At 46.8% G+C, this 19394-nt stretch overlaps 2 protein-coding genes across 2 annotated transcripts in view; one reads left to right on the top strand and one right to left on the bottom strand.

Moving 5' to 3' along the window:
- Positions 1-19394, top strand: part of RTN4RL1 (reticulon 4 receptor like 1) — a 279099-nt gene that overhangs the window by 126100 nt on the left and 133605 nt on the right. The gene's annotated exons all lie outside the window — the stretch shown is intronic.
- Positions 528-2227, bottom strand: LOC147730391 (uncharacterized). The gene is made up of 2 exons (XM_086958552.1): positions 1807-2227; positions 528-1531 (listed from the first exon to the last, which is right to left on the bottom strand). Exons 1-2 carry the CDS (start codon positions 2225-2227, stop codon positions 528-530), a joined length of 1425 nt encoding a protein of 474 aa, XP_086814678.1.

The following is a 19394-nucleotide window of genomic DNA, read 5'->3' on the forward strand; positions in this document are numbered from 1 at the left end:
ATATGCCCTCCGCTCATTCATACTCACCCCCTACCTCAACCCCTCCACACCCAGCCAAAGGAGGTATAACCGGGCCCACAAAAGCACAAGGAATGTAGTTGAACGGACCTTTGGCATCTGGAAAAGCAGATTCAGATGCCTGCACAAGAGTGGAGGTGCAAGGCAGTATACCCCCATCACCTGCTGCAAGATCATAGCTGTCTGTGCAATGTTGCACAACCTTGCGGTGAAGAAGGGCACTGAGGTGGAGTTGTCAGACTACGAGGACCATGACGACGACGTTGCTGTGCCACAAACACAACCTGCTGGGGTGTCTACGCCAAGTGATGGCAGATACAGACGTGAGGAGATTACAGAAAACTATTTCTGAGTGAGTACAGATGCACAGACAGGTAAATGGTTGTGAGGAAAAGAAATTTTTAATAATGTTGCAACACCGTTACTGCACTGATGTGAAACAAAAGAAAATGTTAACGAAAAGTAGTTCAATGTCAAAGGTCCGGGTTGCCTCACCCGCCCTGGCAAGCCTATTTTTTGCTGCGCTTAGCAGCCCCACTGGGGTGTGCCTCTCCCCCTTCCGCATGTCCAGCAGCTTCAGCAGAGCGCCTGGTGCTCCGGCGCGGCTCCGACACTGCGCTGGCCGGGCTGCTGCGGCTGCTGCTGTCCCCAGCCTCGCCCAGGTCCAGGCCTGGATTGGCCACAGTGTTTGAAATAATCATTGCCTCCATGGCGGTCGTTATGCGGGCCATGCCCCTGGTGACCTCAGCGGTGTTCTGGGTCAGGCTGGCCTCCATATTTGCCCCACGTTGGCATAGTTGTGCGGTAGCAGCAGCAAGGCGGCTTATTGATCTGTTGTGCATGCGGGCATCCCGGCGGCGAGAGTGCTCGTGCTCGTCAAGTTTGGTGCATAGCTGTGTGATGGCTGTGGTCACACGGCCAAGACCTGCAGCAACTTCCTTATTGGTTTCGACGAAAGCCTTAAACCCTTGCGCCATCTTTCCCATTTGCAGGTTATGCTGGCGCAGCTGACGCTGGCAGGCCATGATGGATTTCGCCTGCATGCGCTGTATCTTCACCATGCTGCCCTCCAGCCCCTGAAAGACGCTGCCCTCCCGTGCCGGAAGTGCAGTGCTGGAACTTGTACGCCTCCGGGAACTGCTGCTGCCCTGCTGTGTGGGCTGGGGTGCCACTGGTGTTGCTGTGTTGGTGGCTGGGGCCTGACCCACTGCTCCCTGGATAGGGTTCAGTGGAGCCACTACAATAGTCCTGGCAGGAGATGTGGCAGGTGCAGGGTGGGCCGTTGTTGGTGAGTTCTCAGGGGAGAACAGCAATGGGGGTGTGCCAGATATTTGGGGGGAGTGAAGAAATGTGAAGTCTAGTCCTAGGTCTCCCTCATCTCCCTGGCCAATGGTGTTGTCCTCCTCCTCCTCCTCCAGGGCAGCTTGACTAGTGCTTGGCCCTGCCACCGCACTGGAAGATGTTGCTGGTGCTGGTGCCTCAGTTGCTTCTGCTCCTCCGCCTGATGGTGCCCCTAGGTATAAAGAAGCATTTGTGAATTGAGTGCCGATGTATTACAGTCACTACAATTAAAGCATTGCACATGTCCTTGCATATACTTTGATTCTGTTCCACTGTTTTTTATATTATGGTTCTGCACTGCCATATTTTGCCTACTTCTGCTGACTACATTTACCATGATGCATTTCTCTTGTCTGTTGGTAGCAGTACTGGGCTGGGGTTTGGCTGCGCATTGTGTCTAAAGGGGAGGTGTCTGGTAGGGTGTGTCATGATGCGCATGCTTCTTACCTTTAGCTGTAGCTCTGGCTGAGCTATCCAGGTTCCTGATTCCAGACACACTCTCCCTCTCGATGGTGCTCGACACCAGTTCTTCCAGCTCAGTGAGGGGTGGCGCCGGGTTCCTGCCTCCACCAGTCAGTCCAGCTTGCCTCTGCAGCTCTGCCATTTTGCGTTTAGTTAGGCTGCGGATATCATAAAACCTTTTTTTTAGGTCATCAAGGCTCCTGGGGGTAACACCAACTGAGTTGACTTTCTCAGCAATCTCGCTCCAGTGCCTCCTCTTTGTGCTCTCCGGTACAGTGAGGGACAGCCTCCCAAAGAGCTGCCTGTGCACCCTCACCACCTCCTCCACCAACACCTGCAGCTCCATGGTACTGAATTTGGGTTTTCTCTTGTGGCCAGCCTTCTGGCTCTCACTGCTGCTAGCCATCTTTCTCTCACAGTGCTCTGGCTCCTACTTCCACTGCTGCTCACTGTGAATGTTCAGCTCAGGCTGCCTCTCCAGAAAGTTCTTAATGAGCTGCACCTGCCTGGGTAGCCACTCCCTGCTTGGGTGGGGGAGGGTGGATCCACCTCATTGGCTGTTTCGGATTTTACCTATTCGGATTTTACCGAATCGGATTTTTCAATGCATTCCTATGGGCATTTTGGCCATGGGGTTGTATTTCGATCACCGATTCGATATTTGCCGATTCGGTATTTGCCGATTCGGGAAATTCCGATTCGGTGGTAGCCGATTCGGTACAATCCGATTTGGTGCATGCCGATTCGGTACGTATCGAATCACAATACCGATTACGACCGAATCGGTATTTTTCCGATTTTTTTTCCTACATCTCGTTTTCCGATTTCAGAATACCGATTCGGTGCGCTTCGGTATTTTGAAATCGGAAAAAGCGTTTTACCTATATCGGGCCCATAGTCCAGTCAATATGAAGCAGATCCTTTAGAGTGTGTGTCTTTGAATTCCAATGTTGTGTAGGGATTGGAAGAGGATAGGAGACTGTGTCAGATGCTGCGGAGAGGTCCAGGAGGATGAGGGCTGCTGTGCCTCCTCTGTCCAGGGTCATACAGACGTCATCTGTGGCAGGGAGGAGGGCAGTTTCTGTACCTAGGTTGTGTCAGAAACCAGACTAAGTGGTGTTAGGGCTTTGGCGGTCATTGAGATATTTAGTGAGGTGTCTATTGAGGATTTTCTCTAAGACATTAGCTGGGAATGGTAGCAAGGAGATCAGTCCGTATTTGGTGAGCGTTAAAGGGTTCGCAGAGGGTTTCTTCAGAAATGGGAGGAAAATAATTTCCCTGCTCCCCGGCCTCAGCAAGATGGCGGAGAAACTTGTGAATAGGCGTCTATCGGGTTTTCTGGAATCCAACTCCCTTCTGGGTGAATCCCAAACGGGCTTTCGCCCGGGCCAGGGGACGGATACTGCCCTGCTGGCAGTCGTGGAGAATGCCAGGAGCATTTTGGATTCAGGGGGATCGGTGGCAGTGATCCTCCTGGACTTTAGTGCGGCATTCGACACCGTAGACCACCAGGTGTTAATCCAGCGGCTGTCGGGGGTGGGGGTCTGCGGGATGGCCCTGAAATGGCTCGCGTCCTTTCTGGAAGATCGGACATTTGAGGTCTGAGAAGGCCACGAGAAATCAACATCGGTCCCTCTCCAGTGTGGTGTGCCTCAGGGCTCATCGTTGAGCCCCACATTGTTCAACATTTATATGGCTCCACTGGAGAGTGTGGTACTGCCACTGGGTATCAAGATCATCAGCTATGCTGATGATACCCAGTTGGTGGTAGGGCTCCCCCAGCCGGCGAACCAACCCGATCGGTTGCACACATGTTTAGCCAAGATCTTTACTTGGATGTGCAACTCTGCACTTAAACTCAACGGTTCAAAAACGGAACTGATGATGCTGGGGAACTCCCCTCCCTCTTTGTCCCCTAGTAGCTGGCTTAGCTGTCTGGGAGCGCCACCTACCCCTAAACAGGAGATTAAGAGCTTGGGGGGTGTGGCTGGAGCAGGACCTGTCCTTTAAGTCACACGCAAAAAAGACCGCAGGCGTGTGCTTCAGCTTGCTCCGGTCAGCCCAGAAGATCCTACCCCTCCTCCCGATGGCCACTAGGAGGTTACTAATTCAGGGGCTCATCATTTCACGGCTGGACTACAGCAACGCGCTGTTCTTGGGGGCTCCAGAATCGACTTTAAATAAATTGCAGCAAGTACAAAATGCTGCTGCCAGGCTCTTGACGGACCTTCCTAGGCGGCAGTCAGCTCGTCCCGCGCTGAAGGCGCTTCATTGGCTCCCTGTCAGAGAGAGGGTGAAGTTTAAGGCACTCTGTATGGCCCATAAAATCTTGCAGGGGAAAGGGCCACCAATCCCACAGGGTATGGTTCAATCTTACAAGGCTCCCCGTGCCCTTCGCTCAGATCATCAACATCTGCTGCAAGTCCCGAGAGTAAGGAAGGCCAGGACTGGCGGTAGAAGATTTTCCGTTAATGTGGCAGCACTGTGGAATTCCCTTCCACTGGACCTGCGCTCCGAAACGGGCACTTCACGATTTCGTAAACTTTTAAAGACCCATTTATTCCCTGCCTAATGCTTCTTTCTCTGCTATGGTGTGCTCCTCTGGATGAGCGCTGGGATGCCCAAGGGTAACCACGCGCTATATAAAACTCAATAATAATAATAATAATAATAATAATGTGTTTCCAGGCATCTGGGAAGGTTGTGGAACTGGTGGAGGCATTCGGAATGGGTGTGAGCATGGTGTGATGAGTTTTAGTCCTTTGTGGGGAAGGCAGGGGTCCGATAGGGCTCTTGAGTGGATGGACTTCATGTTGGTGCCAGTTTCTTCTGGCGTATTGAAGGCCATGTGGTTAGAATTGGTTCTTTGGATAAGATCAGGAGGCATTTGGCGAGGCCTGCCGGGTCTAGTTGTGAACTGAAGTTACTGTAAATGGCTGTAATTTTGTTGCTGAAGAATTGAGACAGATTGTTGCAGAGGTCCTGCGAGGGAGCGGTTGAGTTGCAGGTGGCCGATGGTAAGGTGAAATCTTTCATAATGGCAGAGATTTATTTGCTTCTGTTAGTGCTGACATCAATATAGTCCACCAGAGCGGTGCATTTGATGATCTGAATCATTAAGTGGTTGCGTCTCAGGGCGGATTTGAACGTGCTTGTGTCTGAATTGTCCTAGTTCATTTTAAAGTTGTTGCATCAGTCTGAGTTCCTGTGTGTGCCTACTGGCCTGGTGCCCTGATGTTGATGTATTGCTGTGTTTGAGGGGGACTTGGGCATTGACGCAGGAGGTGATCCCATTGTTGAAGTTCTTGATGGCTTTGGGGAGGCTGTTGTCGTATGGGGGTAGGTGGGTGTTGAGAGTGGTGTTTCAGTCCTTGTTAGGGATATTGTTCCAGTTTTAGTGGGCAGACCTGGTAGTGGTGCCTGTGCTTTGGACCAGGATGGAGCTGCTGACCTTGAAGAGGGCAGGGTTTGTCCAAGGAACTGGTGTGAGCTTGTTGACTCAGATGTTGCCAAAGTTGGTGAAAATATGATTGTGGAGGTCTCCGGAAACGTGGTAGGTCCCTTTACTCATTGGGTGAGGCCCACACTTCCAAGGTCTTCAGACTAGTGCTCTTGAGTTGGGGTCGAGATAGTCTTCCAGGTAGAAGTTCGGGTCTCCAAGTAGGACGTAATTGCTAGCATCAAAGGCGAGTGATGAGACGAAGTCCGTGATGGTGTTGCTGAAGTTGGTGCACAGTCCCGGTGGTATGTAGATGAGAGTACCCCTTAGATTAAAGTTGGCTGTGATGTGGAATTTGTACAACAGCTGTTCCATGTCTGTGGATGTGGGGCAGCTGATGATCCTCAACTGAATGATTGTGATTTCGCACCCGGGCTTGTGAAGTCTGTCTTGTCGTGCAATCATGTTGCCATAGGGGTATATGTGGCAATGTCAGGTGCCAATGTAGTGTGCAGCCACGTTTCAGGAAGGAACAGTAGGTCAGGGGCTTACACAAACAGTAGGTCGGAGCATATGTCAAACACAAACTTTGATTACTGTATCGCGCCTATTCCATGCACGCCCCATAATTCCATGCGAGAAAATGCATTCATTTTCTCTGAAAATTTACATTTTGCTGAGTTGTTCTATACATAATGGCATTGGGGAGCAGATCACTAAGGCCCCTGATCCAAATGTAAGGATTTCCTCATCCATCACAATGAACTGGGACTAACCACTCCAGTGCTAATTGCTTATTCTGTGCTCCCGCCCTCCTCCTCCGCCAGCCTTTAACTAGCTGAGAGCAGGTGAAACCTCTGCGTGGGAAACTGGCTGAAAATGGGGAATTATCACAATAATTGATTACTTGATGCAAAGCCCACGGTTTGCACCTGTATGTCCTTCATCGAAAACTTTGTAATCTATGTAAATTTATGACTTTTTACATAGTCAGAGACCTTCAAAAAGGTGGCAAACAAAACAGTATTTTGCACTCCAGTGGTGTATTCTACGTATGATTTATCAGAAAGAGCGAGTTCCTTTCTTAGGTACATTTGAGGACGAACCCTTGATATCATCTTACTAGTGTAGTGCTTTTTAGGTCACTGGTGTGCTTAGGGACTACTGAATCTTGGAAAACCAGATGCAGACGTGCCCTGTAACTACAACTAAATTTGAAATGCCAGGTGGTCGTTAAGGGCGGGGATGGGCCAATGCCAGGGTGAACGGAGAGGGACACAGCAGAGAGGGTGTGTGGAGCAAAGGTATGCCATCACTAACAGAGAATGGGCAATGACATGCTGAGCAAGGCCTAATAACAGGATAGGCCAGCGACATGGAAGACGGAAGAGAAACGCAGAGTGAAGGGGGACACATAGGGGTAAAAAGAGGCCAATGATGGTAGAAGGGGCAGAGGCAAGAAAGCCGCGATGCATAAAGACGAGCAGAGCGAGGAAAAGGCTACACCCTAATGATAAAGCTACCAAATGTAGAGAAAGAAGATACACGGAAGAGACGCCCGCAGAGACACAGAGAGGGCAAAGTGACGAGAGAGATATGTGAAGAGACATGCGGTAGGGAGGGTGACACCTAACGAGAGAGACGGGAGTTTCGAGAGAGCCACACAAGAGACAGTGCGCAGAGACAAGCGGCGCGAGGGAAAGGTTACCCCTGACGACGCGTATGCGGCACGAGGGCCCCTGGGACGCGCGCTCTCTGGAGCTGTCAGGAGACATGAAAGGCCCGCGCGAGCCGCCTCCCGCGCGCGCCAGCCGCGAGGAGGCCGCTTATGACAGAACAATGAGATTCGGCGCGAAAACAAACAGATTATTTTGTCAGCAAGGTTATTGCAGGAGGAAGCGGAGAGGCTGGCGCGAGGGCTCCTCGGTGACACCGATCCCCGCCAAGGGCCCACCCAGAGCCAGAGGCCCTGGAGAGGATGGGCAGGCGGCGGGACGCTCGCGCTTCTGCAGGCAGAGCTGGAGGTGCACGCAAACAAGCCCAGGCGCACGCACACACACCGCCCTCAAGAGAATAGCAGGCAGGCCGACTCCAAAGCAACAGACACTGTGGGCAGGTGCATGTAAGAGGGCTCCTATGCACGCACCGTATGCCTCCCCCTCACCCTCCTCTGCCCGTGGCAAAAACATAGTTGTCTTTTCGTGAGAAACTTTCGAATGTAAATAACATGGTGCACAATTACACTAATGGCATGACGATTGCATTGAAAACTCGATGGATCGATCCTTCTCTCTGTCAACTTCTTCCCCCCCCCCACCCCCCCCCGCCCCGCGCCCCCCACGCTGAGTCCTGGTGAAATCTGCAGCCCCGCATCCGACTCCCTCAGGTGATTGTTGGCTCCGCCCCTTCCCGGACCGCCGAATCTCATTCCCTGTTTCTGACAAGTGATAAAGCGGGCTCCGCGCCTCCTCTGCCACCGAATGTCTGTCCGTGACTAAAAATAGAGCCGGCTCAGCCCCATCACCCTGCCACCTTAGTGGAAAGCCTCTACCTGTCTGGCGGTCATTTATCTGCATTACTGTGGCACCATCGCCCTTTCTGCAATTGCTGCCCTCTTCCTAAAGGGTTGCCATTTCCATCACTTGGTTGTGTGTGTTCTGTTTGGTTGTGTGGTTAGTAGTGATAGATTTGTTACATGTCCAGTAATTGTTAATGTGAAAGTGAAATGTGTTTGAGCCAGATAAATACCTTTGTAGTGTGTGATCTGCATGGATGGGTTTTCCAAAGGATTTTGACTGCTTTTGATGTCTCTTGGATGGTTATTTGTCTATTGACAGACTTATGCAGACTGCTTTCTAGACAGTATTAGCAGTGGTTGTAGAACTGTGATGGAATGCATGCATGTGAGTGTGGAACATTTAAACTCATTTGATCTGAATAGTTCTAAGGTGTATGATGTTGAGAGGAAGGCTGCCGCACTCAGACCACTATGCCAACTATACAGCTCTCGTGCTACTCTAGGCTCATCAGGGTGTCAGGGCTCTCTGCCTGAGGTGCTCTGCCTACTCTAGGAAGTCCAAAGTATAGGTTTAATTTGAAAGATTTCGTGTTGTAGGTATTGTAGGAGGACCACTAATAGCCAATTGTGACATTCTGCTCAGTGCATGTCTTACGATCTGTCTTATGTGTACTGAGTGGTACACAAGAGATGCCAGTTCAAGCTCCTGACACATTCATACAAGGTCCTACACAACTGCTGACCCGCCTACTTAAACCACTGCCTGAACTTCCATCAGCCCACCAGACACCTCAGTTTTGCGACCCTTTCTCTAACCCTCACCCCCATCTCCTACCTAACAGTAAAGACATGGAACAAGCTATCCTTTCATCTACGGACCTTTCCATCTCTTTCAGAGTTCCAAACGTCACCGAAGACCGTGCTATTTGGCTAATCAACTGGATCCTGCCAGCGCCTGGATACCCCCACGAGTGACAAGTAGCGCTCTACAAATCTAGTGATTGATTTATTGGTGTGTCTGGAGCTTACATCAAAATAGTGATCGTTGATCGTTCGCCAAACCTGTGTTGCGTGCCTGTGAAGTGTTATGTCAAGTAAGGCCTATTGATAGTTGGGTTGTCCTCTGGGATAGAAGCATGGCAAAAAGAACACACCAGCACAGGTTTCAGAATCATTAGGGATAGCTCATAATGAGGCAAAGTATGCAAATTAAAACAATGCAGGCTTCAGGGAAAAACAGTGCATACCTCAAAATGTGGTTATCTAGCCTGATGATACATGGAGTGCATGAGACATGAAGAGTAATGTGAGAAGCTTTCAATCTTTAATGTGTTATACACGTGTGTGAGGTGTTTGTGCTACAGTAGCGTTGTACTTTGAAAGCCATGTTTGTTTAGCATAGTTTGTGAGAGGGATTCTCTGCATACCCTGGGCCCATTATAGAGGGTACTCTGTTGCAACGGTGACGCAGTACCCACTCCGCCAAACTGTAGGTCCACCCACCTTATTCAGTCAGGAGAAAACTTCCATGGTCAGAAAGTCATCGCTTTTTTTTTCCAAAACAAAATCCCACTTTCTTTTTTTTTTTTTTGTAAATAAAAAAAACATTGTAAGATTATCGTACACCTCTGTCATGTTGGAACAGCAGTGACGGCATTCACTGCCAATGTTAGAGATGTCCACTGGGCTGGCAGACATCTCAAAATCTGGCAGGCAGGGACTCGTCAGGGCTACGGATTACTTTACTCCGTCGCCCTGACAAAGTCAAATCATGGTGTGGGTGAAGAATTCCACACTGGCAGCGGAGTTTGTGGAGTTTTTCCCACTGTACGTGGAGTTCCGGAAAACTCAGTAAAGAGATGAGGTGGTGAGTTTTTCTCTCAATTGGCTCCCCAACGTTAAGTAAGTGGTTGTGAGAAAAATTGTGTGTTAGACCACCTCTTGGCAAGATTTCTCAACGAAGGCGGTCTAGACAGCTCGCGTTTAAAAATTTAACGCTCACTTTGAGGTAGCTGCTGCTCGAGTAGAATGTTCACTCGGGAGGCAAAAAATAGCAGCGCCCTCTGGAGTGACACGTAGTGCCGTTTTTACAGCACGGGACAAACTACTTGTACTAAAATCCGTGCAAGCAGTGCAACTTACCAGACTCGGCCACTTGCGGAAGTCCTCGGAGCGTGGCATACTTTTGCCGGCACTTTGCGGAGTTCTGCTGAGTGAAACTCTGTGAACTCCACCCAGGCCTAGTTAAATCCTATCTACCAAAGTCAAAATCAGGCCCTCCGTTCCTACTGGACATGCTGTTAAAGAAATAAAAAAAGGACAATTAGATGATTGGAGCAGGCATGGAAAGTATTCTGTACATCTTGAACATAGGGTTATTTCCGAATAACTTCAGACTGAACAACGTCAAAGTAAAGTAGAACTATGCAAAGGAGAGTCAACTACAAAATGGATTTCTATGGCCAATTACCATCTAATCCACTTTCCAGAGCACAACAATATAATATTCATTTATATTAACAAACAACTCATGCCTCTGTGGCATGCAGTGTTTAGTAGGCAGTGTTTAGCAACTATATGGCTTTTTTGCCATGTTGTGTGCGCAATGGTGACATGGCCTTGTATAACATGTTCTGTTGGTGTGCCAGAGATGGTCTTCATATTAAGATCTGATTAAGTGTTGAGTTTTCTATGGGAGAAAAACATATAGAGGAAATCCAAGCCCTAAAATTATAGATCATTTCACCATTTCAGACATATAGTTAGAATTTGTATACACTCTGTAACTAAATGGTACCTTTTTCTCAAGATGGGAGGGAAGATTATGGTGGTTGTTGTACTTTCAATGGAAGTCTTGTCCTCTGCTGCTAGGTCTGTGAATTCTCCTTCTGATGCGAACCCCTATGTTGAAGGCCATGTCATGTTTCAACCAGCTGTGACGGAGTGGGTGATGGGCCTTAAAGTGACCGTCACTGGGGGTCTCAGTGGACCAGAAGACAAGTGCCTGGAGGGTTTTATTTATAGTCCTGGGGGGTGGGAGGGATGGACTCTTGGGAAGATGAGCCATACTGTTGGCAAAGAGCATGTGAGGCAAGTGAGGCCCTCCATTGGAAACCAGGGCACTGGTAGCCTCTGTAGGGTATCACCTTATCACATCAGCCTAAGCAGCAGAAAGGAAAACCCAATCCATCAGACACTCTTGAATGGATGCAACAGGACGCATATAGAACAGTGGAATTCATGTAAGAGTTATTAGGTCTAAAACCACCCCATCACCTACGCCTGTCTCGATCAGGTCTAAATTCTGGCATCTCCATCCTCTGCGGATGCTATCATCAAAGAATGTGTATCGCCACCATACTAGTGTTTGACATGGACCACGAGACCCAAAGTTGCCTATAGGGATCCAACTCTTCCCCACTGCACTGCTCAAACCCACCACCTCAAGATGGCCTCAATAGGTGCAGAAAGGCAGGATGGCATAAAGGGGTCACGCCATCTTCTCTCAGTTTTAAGAGTTACCCAGTTGCAACAGAGTGTACCATAACAGTTCCTATTTGACTTTGTACCAAATCCACTCACCATTAACCCCCATCACCAGGACAGAGTACAAGAGGTGAACTGTGAATCACAGTATGTAGAAACCAGGGCACGTAGCCTGAAGCTTGAACCTTCTTCCAAACTTCCCTTTCTGTGTCGTGATTTTAAAAAAAGGCCATGCATCTGCTGTCATCAAGACAGAAACGCTGCTAAAAGATTAAATTGCATGATTAGTGTTGTCTTGGGTGGTCCAGTTGACCTGCATGAAGAGCAAGAGTTTTTTCTGAAATTCTCACAATAGACCACACCACATTCAGTTAGAGCATATTTTCTTAACAGAGCGCCTGGTTGGTGTTGATGGAGCCTCCAACATAGCTCGTTATAAGAAGGGCCACTGGAATTAGGCAGCAAGAGATGGCCAGATTATGCAGCAGGGTCGAGTAAATTATGCGGCAAGAAAAGGCAAATTATGAGGCGTAGTGCAGCACATTTCGTGATAGTATTACTTTATTATTTTGTCATTTTTACAGTTCTTAACACTGACTGGGTGTTGTTTGAACTTATTAGTACCAGTTTATTACCCAACTATAGCAATAAGCAACATAAAGGTGACCTGCCAGCCTTTGCAAAGGGCCGTCCACTGCGCGACAACACATTTCGCTGCATTTTTAGTAACTTTTGAACCATTCGAGCTAGAAGCAAAATTTGTTTTGTTAAAATTTGCAAATTATGCAGCAGATGATGGGTTATGGGGAAAATGCAGCAAATCCACAATTATGTGACAAAACGACGCGACCACACGGTCGCATAACTCCATTGGCCCTGGTTATAAGCAGACAACAAACAGAAGTGAAGACAAACACCTACCCCCAACCGGACACAGCAGCGCCTCTGCTGGAGCATCCACGAAGCACATTTTGCTCGCGGTCCCTATCAAAGCTCGTGGAGCCCTGGCATTCTCAGGGAGGGACGCTTTTCTTCCCGCCCTACTTTAGGAATGAAAACAACCTGCACCGGTTTACTTATTTATGCATCTGTGTATTCATTTATTTATTAAAGAGTTTCTTCCCTATCACATCGGGCTCGTCTCTGGCTTTGACAAGGCTCTCACGCAGCTCAAGCTCCTGCTGTGCGTCTCTGCAGGGGTTTAGGTCTGGCTGGAGGAAGTGCTGGTTGGCTCATACTGTGTAATGCTACTTACGGTTGGGTTACACGTCGGCTGCACTAAGTACATGATACAGTGTTGTAAGGATGCCTCTAATTCAGTGCTTCTGTATCACAGGACAGGGCCACAGAGGCACTCTCCTGCGGTGCGATAGGCCTTCAAATGACCATCAAGTTAGTGTTTGATTGGACGAGACAGAGCAGATAGAACACAGCAGGGTTTGCACGGCGCTGCAGACACAGAGCACGAAAAAAACCTTTTAACTTGTAATAGGGGCCTTTGATTAAATGCACAAATAAGAAATTGTTAACAGTCTGTGTCCGCACACACTAAGGATAGTACACAAATAGTGCAGCGTTAACTTTGTGAGGGGGCTTCTACCAATACTAATATTACACAGCAGTGCAGTGTTAACAACCTAAGGGCGTATCTACAAATACTAAGAGCATTACACAAACAGTGCAGTGTTAAAAACCTAAGGGAGTATCTACCAATACTAAGAATATTACACAAACTGTGCTGGGCTAGCAACCTAATCTACAAATACTAAGAACATTGGACAAACAGTGCATTGTTAACTACCTAAGGGAGTATTTAAAAAATACTAAGAATATTACACAAACAATGCAGTGATAACTACCTCAGGGAGTATCTACAAATACTACACGAACAGTGCAGTGTTAACTACCTAAGGGAGTATCTATAAATAGTAAGAATATTACACAAATACTGCAGTGTTAACTATGTAAGGGGCTATCTACAAATGCTAAGAATATTATACCAATAGGGCTCTGTTAACTATGTAAGGGGGTACTTACGAATTGTAAGAATACTTACAAATAGTACTTTTTTAGCTATGTCTGAGAATATTCACAAACCCTACGAGGGAAACCTACAGGAAATAAATAACTAAAGAAAATCTTTGAAGTGGTGTGCGGCGTCTTCTTAACAGAAGGTCTTTGCTCCAGCATTAATTGCGAGGCTGTCCCGAACCTACCTGCCAGCACACCAGCTATTCCATTGCTCCCCCCGCTTGGGACATTTGCTCGTGATATATATATATATATATATATATATATATATATATATATATATATATATATATATATATATATATATATATATATATATATATATATATATATATATATGGACAATAAAAGAGCACTTATGAAAAATAGAGTCTGTGCCTGGCTGTATCTATTGTTGCAACTACGGGATCGGAATTGATATATATATATATATATATATATATATATATATATATATATATATATATCAACGCTCCACTTTCTTTCACTGCGGCAAAAGAATAGACAGCACTCCACAACTTATATTCTGCAAGACTCTGTGTTTATTTTCTCAGAAAAACAGAAACAGGACGCGTTTCGGCATCACGCCTTTGTCTGCTGTGACTGGCGCCAAATTCATTAACGATTTAAATAAAGTTATGTCACGACATCATTGTCTTGTTCAATCAACACAAAAGAAGGACTCAATAGTCTATATACACACACATCTACACATGGCGGCCATCTTATAGTAGGTTGCAACATTATATGAATCAGATGGCATTATTTACTAAACGAACATTATTAAGCCCTGGATGGGCAAACCAAAATTTAAAGAAGGGGAAACCAATCAGGAAAAAACAATTAATAGTTTATATCAGCGTCGAATCTCTCGTTAATGACGACATTTAGTAAAAATAATATATAACAGTTCAATTCATTGTTACAGACTGTGACAGAAACAAGTATCACTGAGCTACAGGGTTTTTTTTCCTCTCAGTTAGCCAAGATGACTGGCCAATTCTTCCCCTATGTTCAGTCCTAGTGGATGTTTGGTACGGAGGTCAATAATGAACCTCGACTCCAGTTTTCTAATTTGTAATTCTCTGTTACCTCCTCGATCTTTGGGGGGTATTTGATCTAAACAGTGAAATTTCAAGAGATTACGATCACTCTTATGTTTCAAGGCAAAGTGTCTTGCTACGGGATAGTTTGGGTCATGGTGTTCAATCGCTCTAGCGTGTTCTAAAATTCGCATTTTTGACAGGGTGAATGGAACTCCCAACATATATATATATATATATATATATATATATATATATATATATATATGATATATATATATATATATATATATATATGTACATATATATACATATATATATATATATATCAAGTCAAAAGAGGGTGCCCTCGTGAGGAGGTCTCTCTGGAAGAGGTTACAGCACACCAAAGCCGGCAGCAGCAATGACAGGATACCCTTGTGCCTCCAAGGCCAAACGCGTTTCGAGCGGTCTATCCGCTCTTCATCAGTAGCAAAAATGTAAATGCAAATGCAGCTTTTTCAAATCCAAGTTTTTTATTTAAAAGTCCCGCCCCAAATAGGCGCTAGGCATTCTGGTCATTATAGTCCACAATGTGAGTGCCAAGGACTCTGGATTCCTGTATAAACTCCAGTGAGTGTCACATATTGCATATTGTCCCAAGTGGGTTGAGGTGCACGAAGATATACTGCCCAGCTCCCAATAAAGTTCCGGACAGCGAGGCCCTCTTCCCTCCACGCAGTGCTGCGGTTGCAAGCACGTAGGATCCGCTCAGAAGCGGCGGGACCTCCTCGCGGCCGGACGAGCCGCATTACATCAAGTCAAAAGAGGGTGCCCTCGTGAGGAGGTCTCTCTGGAAGAGGTTACAGCACACCAAGGCCGGCAGCAGCAATGACAGGATACCCTCGTGCCTCCAAGGCCAAACGCGTTTCGAGCGGTCTATCCGCTCTTCATCAGTGGCAAAAATGTAAATGCAAATGCAGCTTTTTCAAATCCAAGTTTTTTATTTAAAAGTCCCGCCCCAAATAAGCGCTAGGCATTCTGGTCATTATAGTCCACAATGTGAGTGCCAAGGACTCTGGATTCCTGTATAAACTCCAGTGAGTGTCACATATTGCATATTGTCCCAAGTGGGTTGAGGTGCACGAAGATATACTGCCCAGCTCCCAATAAAGTCCCGGACAGCGAGGCCCCCTTCCCTCCACGCAGTGCCGCGGTTGCAAGCACGTAGGATCCGCTCAGAAGCGGCGGGACCTCCTCGCGGCCGGACGAGCCGCATTACATCAAGTCAAAAGAGGGTGGAGGGAAGGGGGCCTCGCTGTCCGGGAGGCACAAGGGTATCCTGTCCGGGAGGCACGAGGTTATCCTGTCATTGCTGCTGCCGGCCTTGGTGTGCTGTAACCTCTTCCAGAGAGACCTCCTCACGAGGGCACCCTCTTTTGACTTGATATATATATATATATATATATATATATATATATATATATATATATATATATATATATATATATATATATATATATATATATATATATATATATATAAGCGGTTACTCCAACCGCGAAGACGCCCTGCTGCTAGCTTTGCCGTTCCCAGCACTCTGAAATTAGCGCGCTGAAGGAGCGGGGAGTTCCATTTCATGTGACATCCATAGGCTGAATCGCAGTGTCTCATGGTGTACATCGACCCACTGTGGTAATAATTAGACTTTAAATGATTGGCACGACAGCGCCCACTTGGGAGGAAAAGGTGGGAACAAGTGCCATCATGCTCAGGTGCATAAGCCCACAAGGGCAGGACTTGGACTATATACAGGTGTCCCTCGCTAATGCTGCTGTTGCTGAGTTAGTCTGCCCATGAACAAGGACATGGATTATCTGAAACGCGTAGGGCTTTGTACTACGATGTAAGGAGTGAGACTGCGGCTCTGTATCAGTGTCCATGAAGTAAAAGGTGATATTCTCCCTGCAAGTGGCGTCTTCATTTGGGGCAACTTTTTTCGTGTGGATCTATATCTATATATATATATTTATATCTATCTATCTATTTATCTATCTATCTATCTATCTATCTATTTATATCTATGTATATATATATCTATCTATATATATAGCGAGATATATGTGTGTGTATTTATTTATATATAAGTGCGTGTGCTAAATGTATTTTCCAGTTCGTCTCGTGGTGGTCACCCAGGTTCCTATTCTGATTGTTAATTTCATTGTTGAACGAGTCAGCAGTATTTTTGGCTGGAGGACGATTGTAAAATATTCAGTACATTTCATCATTGTACTATTTGATTGATTCTGTGACGTCAGTAGTAAGATGTATATCCACTAAGAAAAAGTGGACCGACAAGTCTGCTCATCGATGTTTTTTACTTCTATGACCCAGGCAAGTCGCTTTTCATTTGCAGCTCGGCATGACAGTGATGTGTCAAGAATGTCAAAAAAGATGATATGATATGTCCAATCAACGTGGATGATGAATGAATTTTGACTTGACCAGATTTGAAGATCTCTAACTCAAGATTAGTCGCGTCTGGTTAGGTCATTCTTCTTAAGGAACAATTTGAGTTGACAGTTGTTTGCGACTCTCTTTTTTTCCAGGGAAATGATTATCTCTGGGAAAGATGTGCTTAGAAGCTTATGGTAGTTGAACTGTTATAAGATTTAAGAATTCCTCCAGAAAGAGGATGTATTAACCAAATCGATGATGTACGTAGTTGTCGAGGGTGTGATGATACCAACATCAGAGGTAAGAGATTGGAAGTTCTTCGCTGAGAGGGTATCTACCAGTGTCCAGGATACAGGATAATGATTCTATATAAATAATAGTACCCCGCCCTCCCCTTCTTTATTAGTTCTGTCTAGGTAGAGTATCTTGCAACTGGGTGTCAATATAAGGTACAAGAGTGTGAACCATAAAAGTGCAAGCAATTGAATGCTGTTGCCCAAATAAAACGAGAGCTCACTGTGGAGCTACAGAATGTACACCTGCAGTTAATACCGGCACCTTTGGTGGGTTGTGCATTGTATATTTATGAATCTGTGACAGCTGATTTGGGGTGCCTGACATTTTTGTTGCACCAGTGCAATCTTGCATAATTCACAAATTTCTCATTATGCGAAATCTCCAAAATCTTCTAATTTCCCAAAGCAAGAAACGTTGCTTGATTGCTGCCCACAGGAGATTGGCGCAAGTAGGAAATGTCTCCCCACATTTTTTCTACTTGAGCAAACCAGATTCTCCTCGAACCAGTCTCCTGCTGGTACGTCTCATGACTTTTTAGTTTAGGGTACAACCTAGCAGAGAAGCATTGCCTGAAATACCGGCAATGTATTTAGCATGATACATGTCATTTTGTGAAAATGAAACAGCAAAACTGCACATTTTGCATACGCCTTTGATTGAGACAGATGAGGTATTTCCAGCAGGGCTGGTATACTTCCATGCCATAGTAAAAACACGTTTCATCAATGGTGTTACACTGTAAACAAGTCCGTTTTTGGACTTCCCCCTAGAGTCGCTGGACCTTTAATTGGACTGTGCAATCATTTATTAGCGACCCGGTTACAGCAGGACTTCCCAGCAAGGTATCTGTACCTTTTCTGTGTGCAGTTTTTATATAGCGAGAACTCCACCCGAATGCATTGGAGCACTTTACATGAGCACCAGTTACATTACACAAGGACGCATTCATTTTTAGTAGGCACTGGCAGATTAAGTGTTGCCCAGAATCACAGGATGTTGAGTTGAGGCCCAGTTCTAAAGCCACAGCTCTGGTCGTTACGCCACATCCTCTCCCCTAACTTTGAGTCGGTTAGCAGAGTGCCTATATTTATCCGTGCAGGCGCTGCTTTGCAGGCTGAGCCCGTGCACACAAAGTCTAACCCGAAAACAGGGCTCCCTCCAGACAGCCCATCACTGCCTGCCAAGGACCCTCCCTCCACCCTCCGCTGGCTACAGGTGGGAGGGGTCAGGCGCACAGGCCGCGCGGCTGACCTACATTCAGACAGCTTCAGTGAAGCCACAGAGGGGGGAGCAGGGGAGGACTGCCAGAGACCTGGGAAGAGAGAAAGCAGCCGGGACGGAGGAGAGATGAAAGGCGGAGCGTGGCGGGGGTGCAAACAGAAATATAGGAGACGGAGGGGGCAGCAAGGCAAGAAAGACACAAAGGGCGGGTGGGAAGAAGTGGAAAAGGCAACGCCAAGGGATGACAGGAATAGAAAGAGATAGGAAATGATGATTTTTTCACCCAATCACGTGCAGTCCCTTTATCGGACGCAGGGCCGTTTCTAGGTGTTTTGCCGCCCTAGGCGAGAATTGAAAAATGCCGCCCCCTCCCTTTTACTACCATCACTCTGTCGCCCCCCCCCCCCCCCCCTCCCCCCCACACGCCATCCAGGCTAGAAGAATCAATTAACAGTTGAGGCTTGTGAGTACCAAGGAACATCACTCCGGTTCTATGCATGCTGATAAGCAGGTGACGCAGCCCAGATATAGTGTACCGAATTCACCCACCATACCTTGAATGCACTTTATTTTATTGAATGGGCAATCATTGAACTACAAATACAGGGCCCTATGACGTGGATGAGTGTTTGTGCAGGGCACAGATGTGTGTTTGTTTTTAGGTGAATTTATTTTGACTTTTAAGCTGGGGTCCAGGTTGGAGTCTGGCTGGAGGCTAAGTCATCCGGTGAATCTGGTCACATCACTTAGGGGCAGATTTACAATTACTGGCGCATCCTTGCATATCGGCAGGGATGCGCCAGTAATTGTGCGCCGCAGCTCCGCCACCCTTGATGCGTCGCATTTACAATGCGGCGCACCATGGGGCAAAAACGGCACAGATGCGTCACGCATCTGTGCCGTAAAAGCGACGCATTGCTGGAGTTGCGTCGCAAGCAGGTACAGACTAACCTAAAAAGTGGATCTGTCTATAATCATTCAAGGACCACCAATATTGGTAAAACAATGGGGCACCTGGTGCTGTTTCATATATGTCTGAATTTGGAGTAGTTGCAAAACATGTCCTAATGAAAACGACAAAACCATAATTTAGAATGAAGAA

This window comes from Lissotriton vulgaris, chromosome 2_1 (genome assembly GCF_964263255.1).
Source record: "Lissotriton vulgaris chromosome 2_1, aLisVul1.2, whole genome shotgun sequence".
Lineage (NCBI taxonomy): Eukaryota > Metazoa > Chordata > Amphibia > Caudata > Salamandridae > Lissotriton > Lissotriton vulgaris.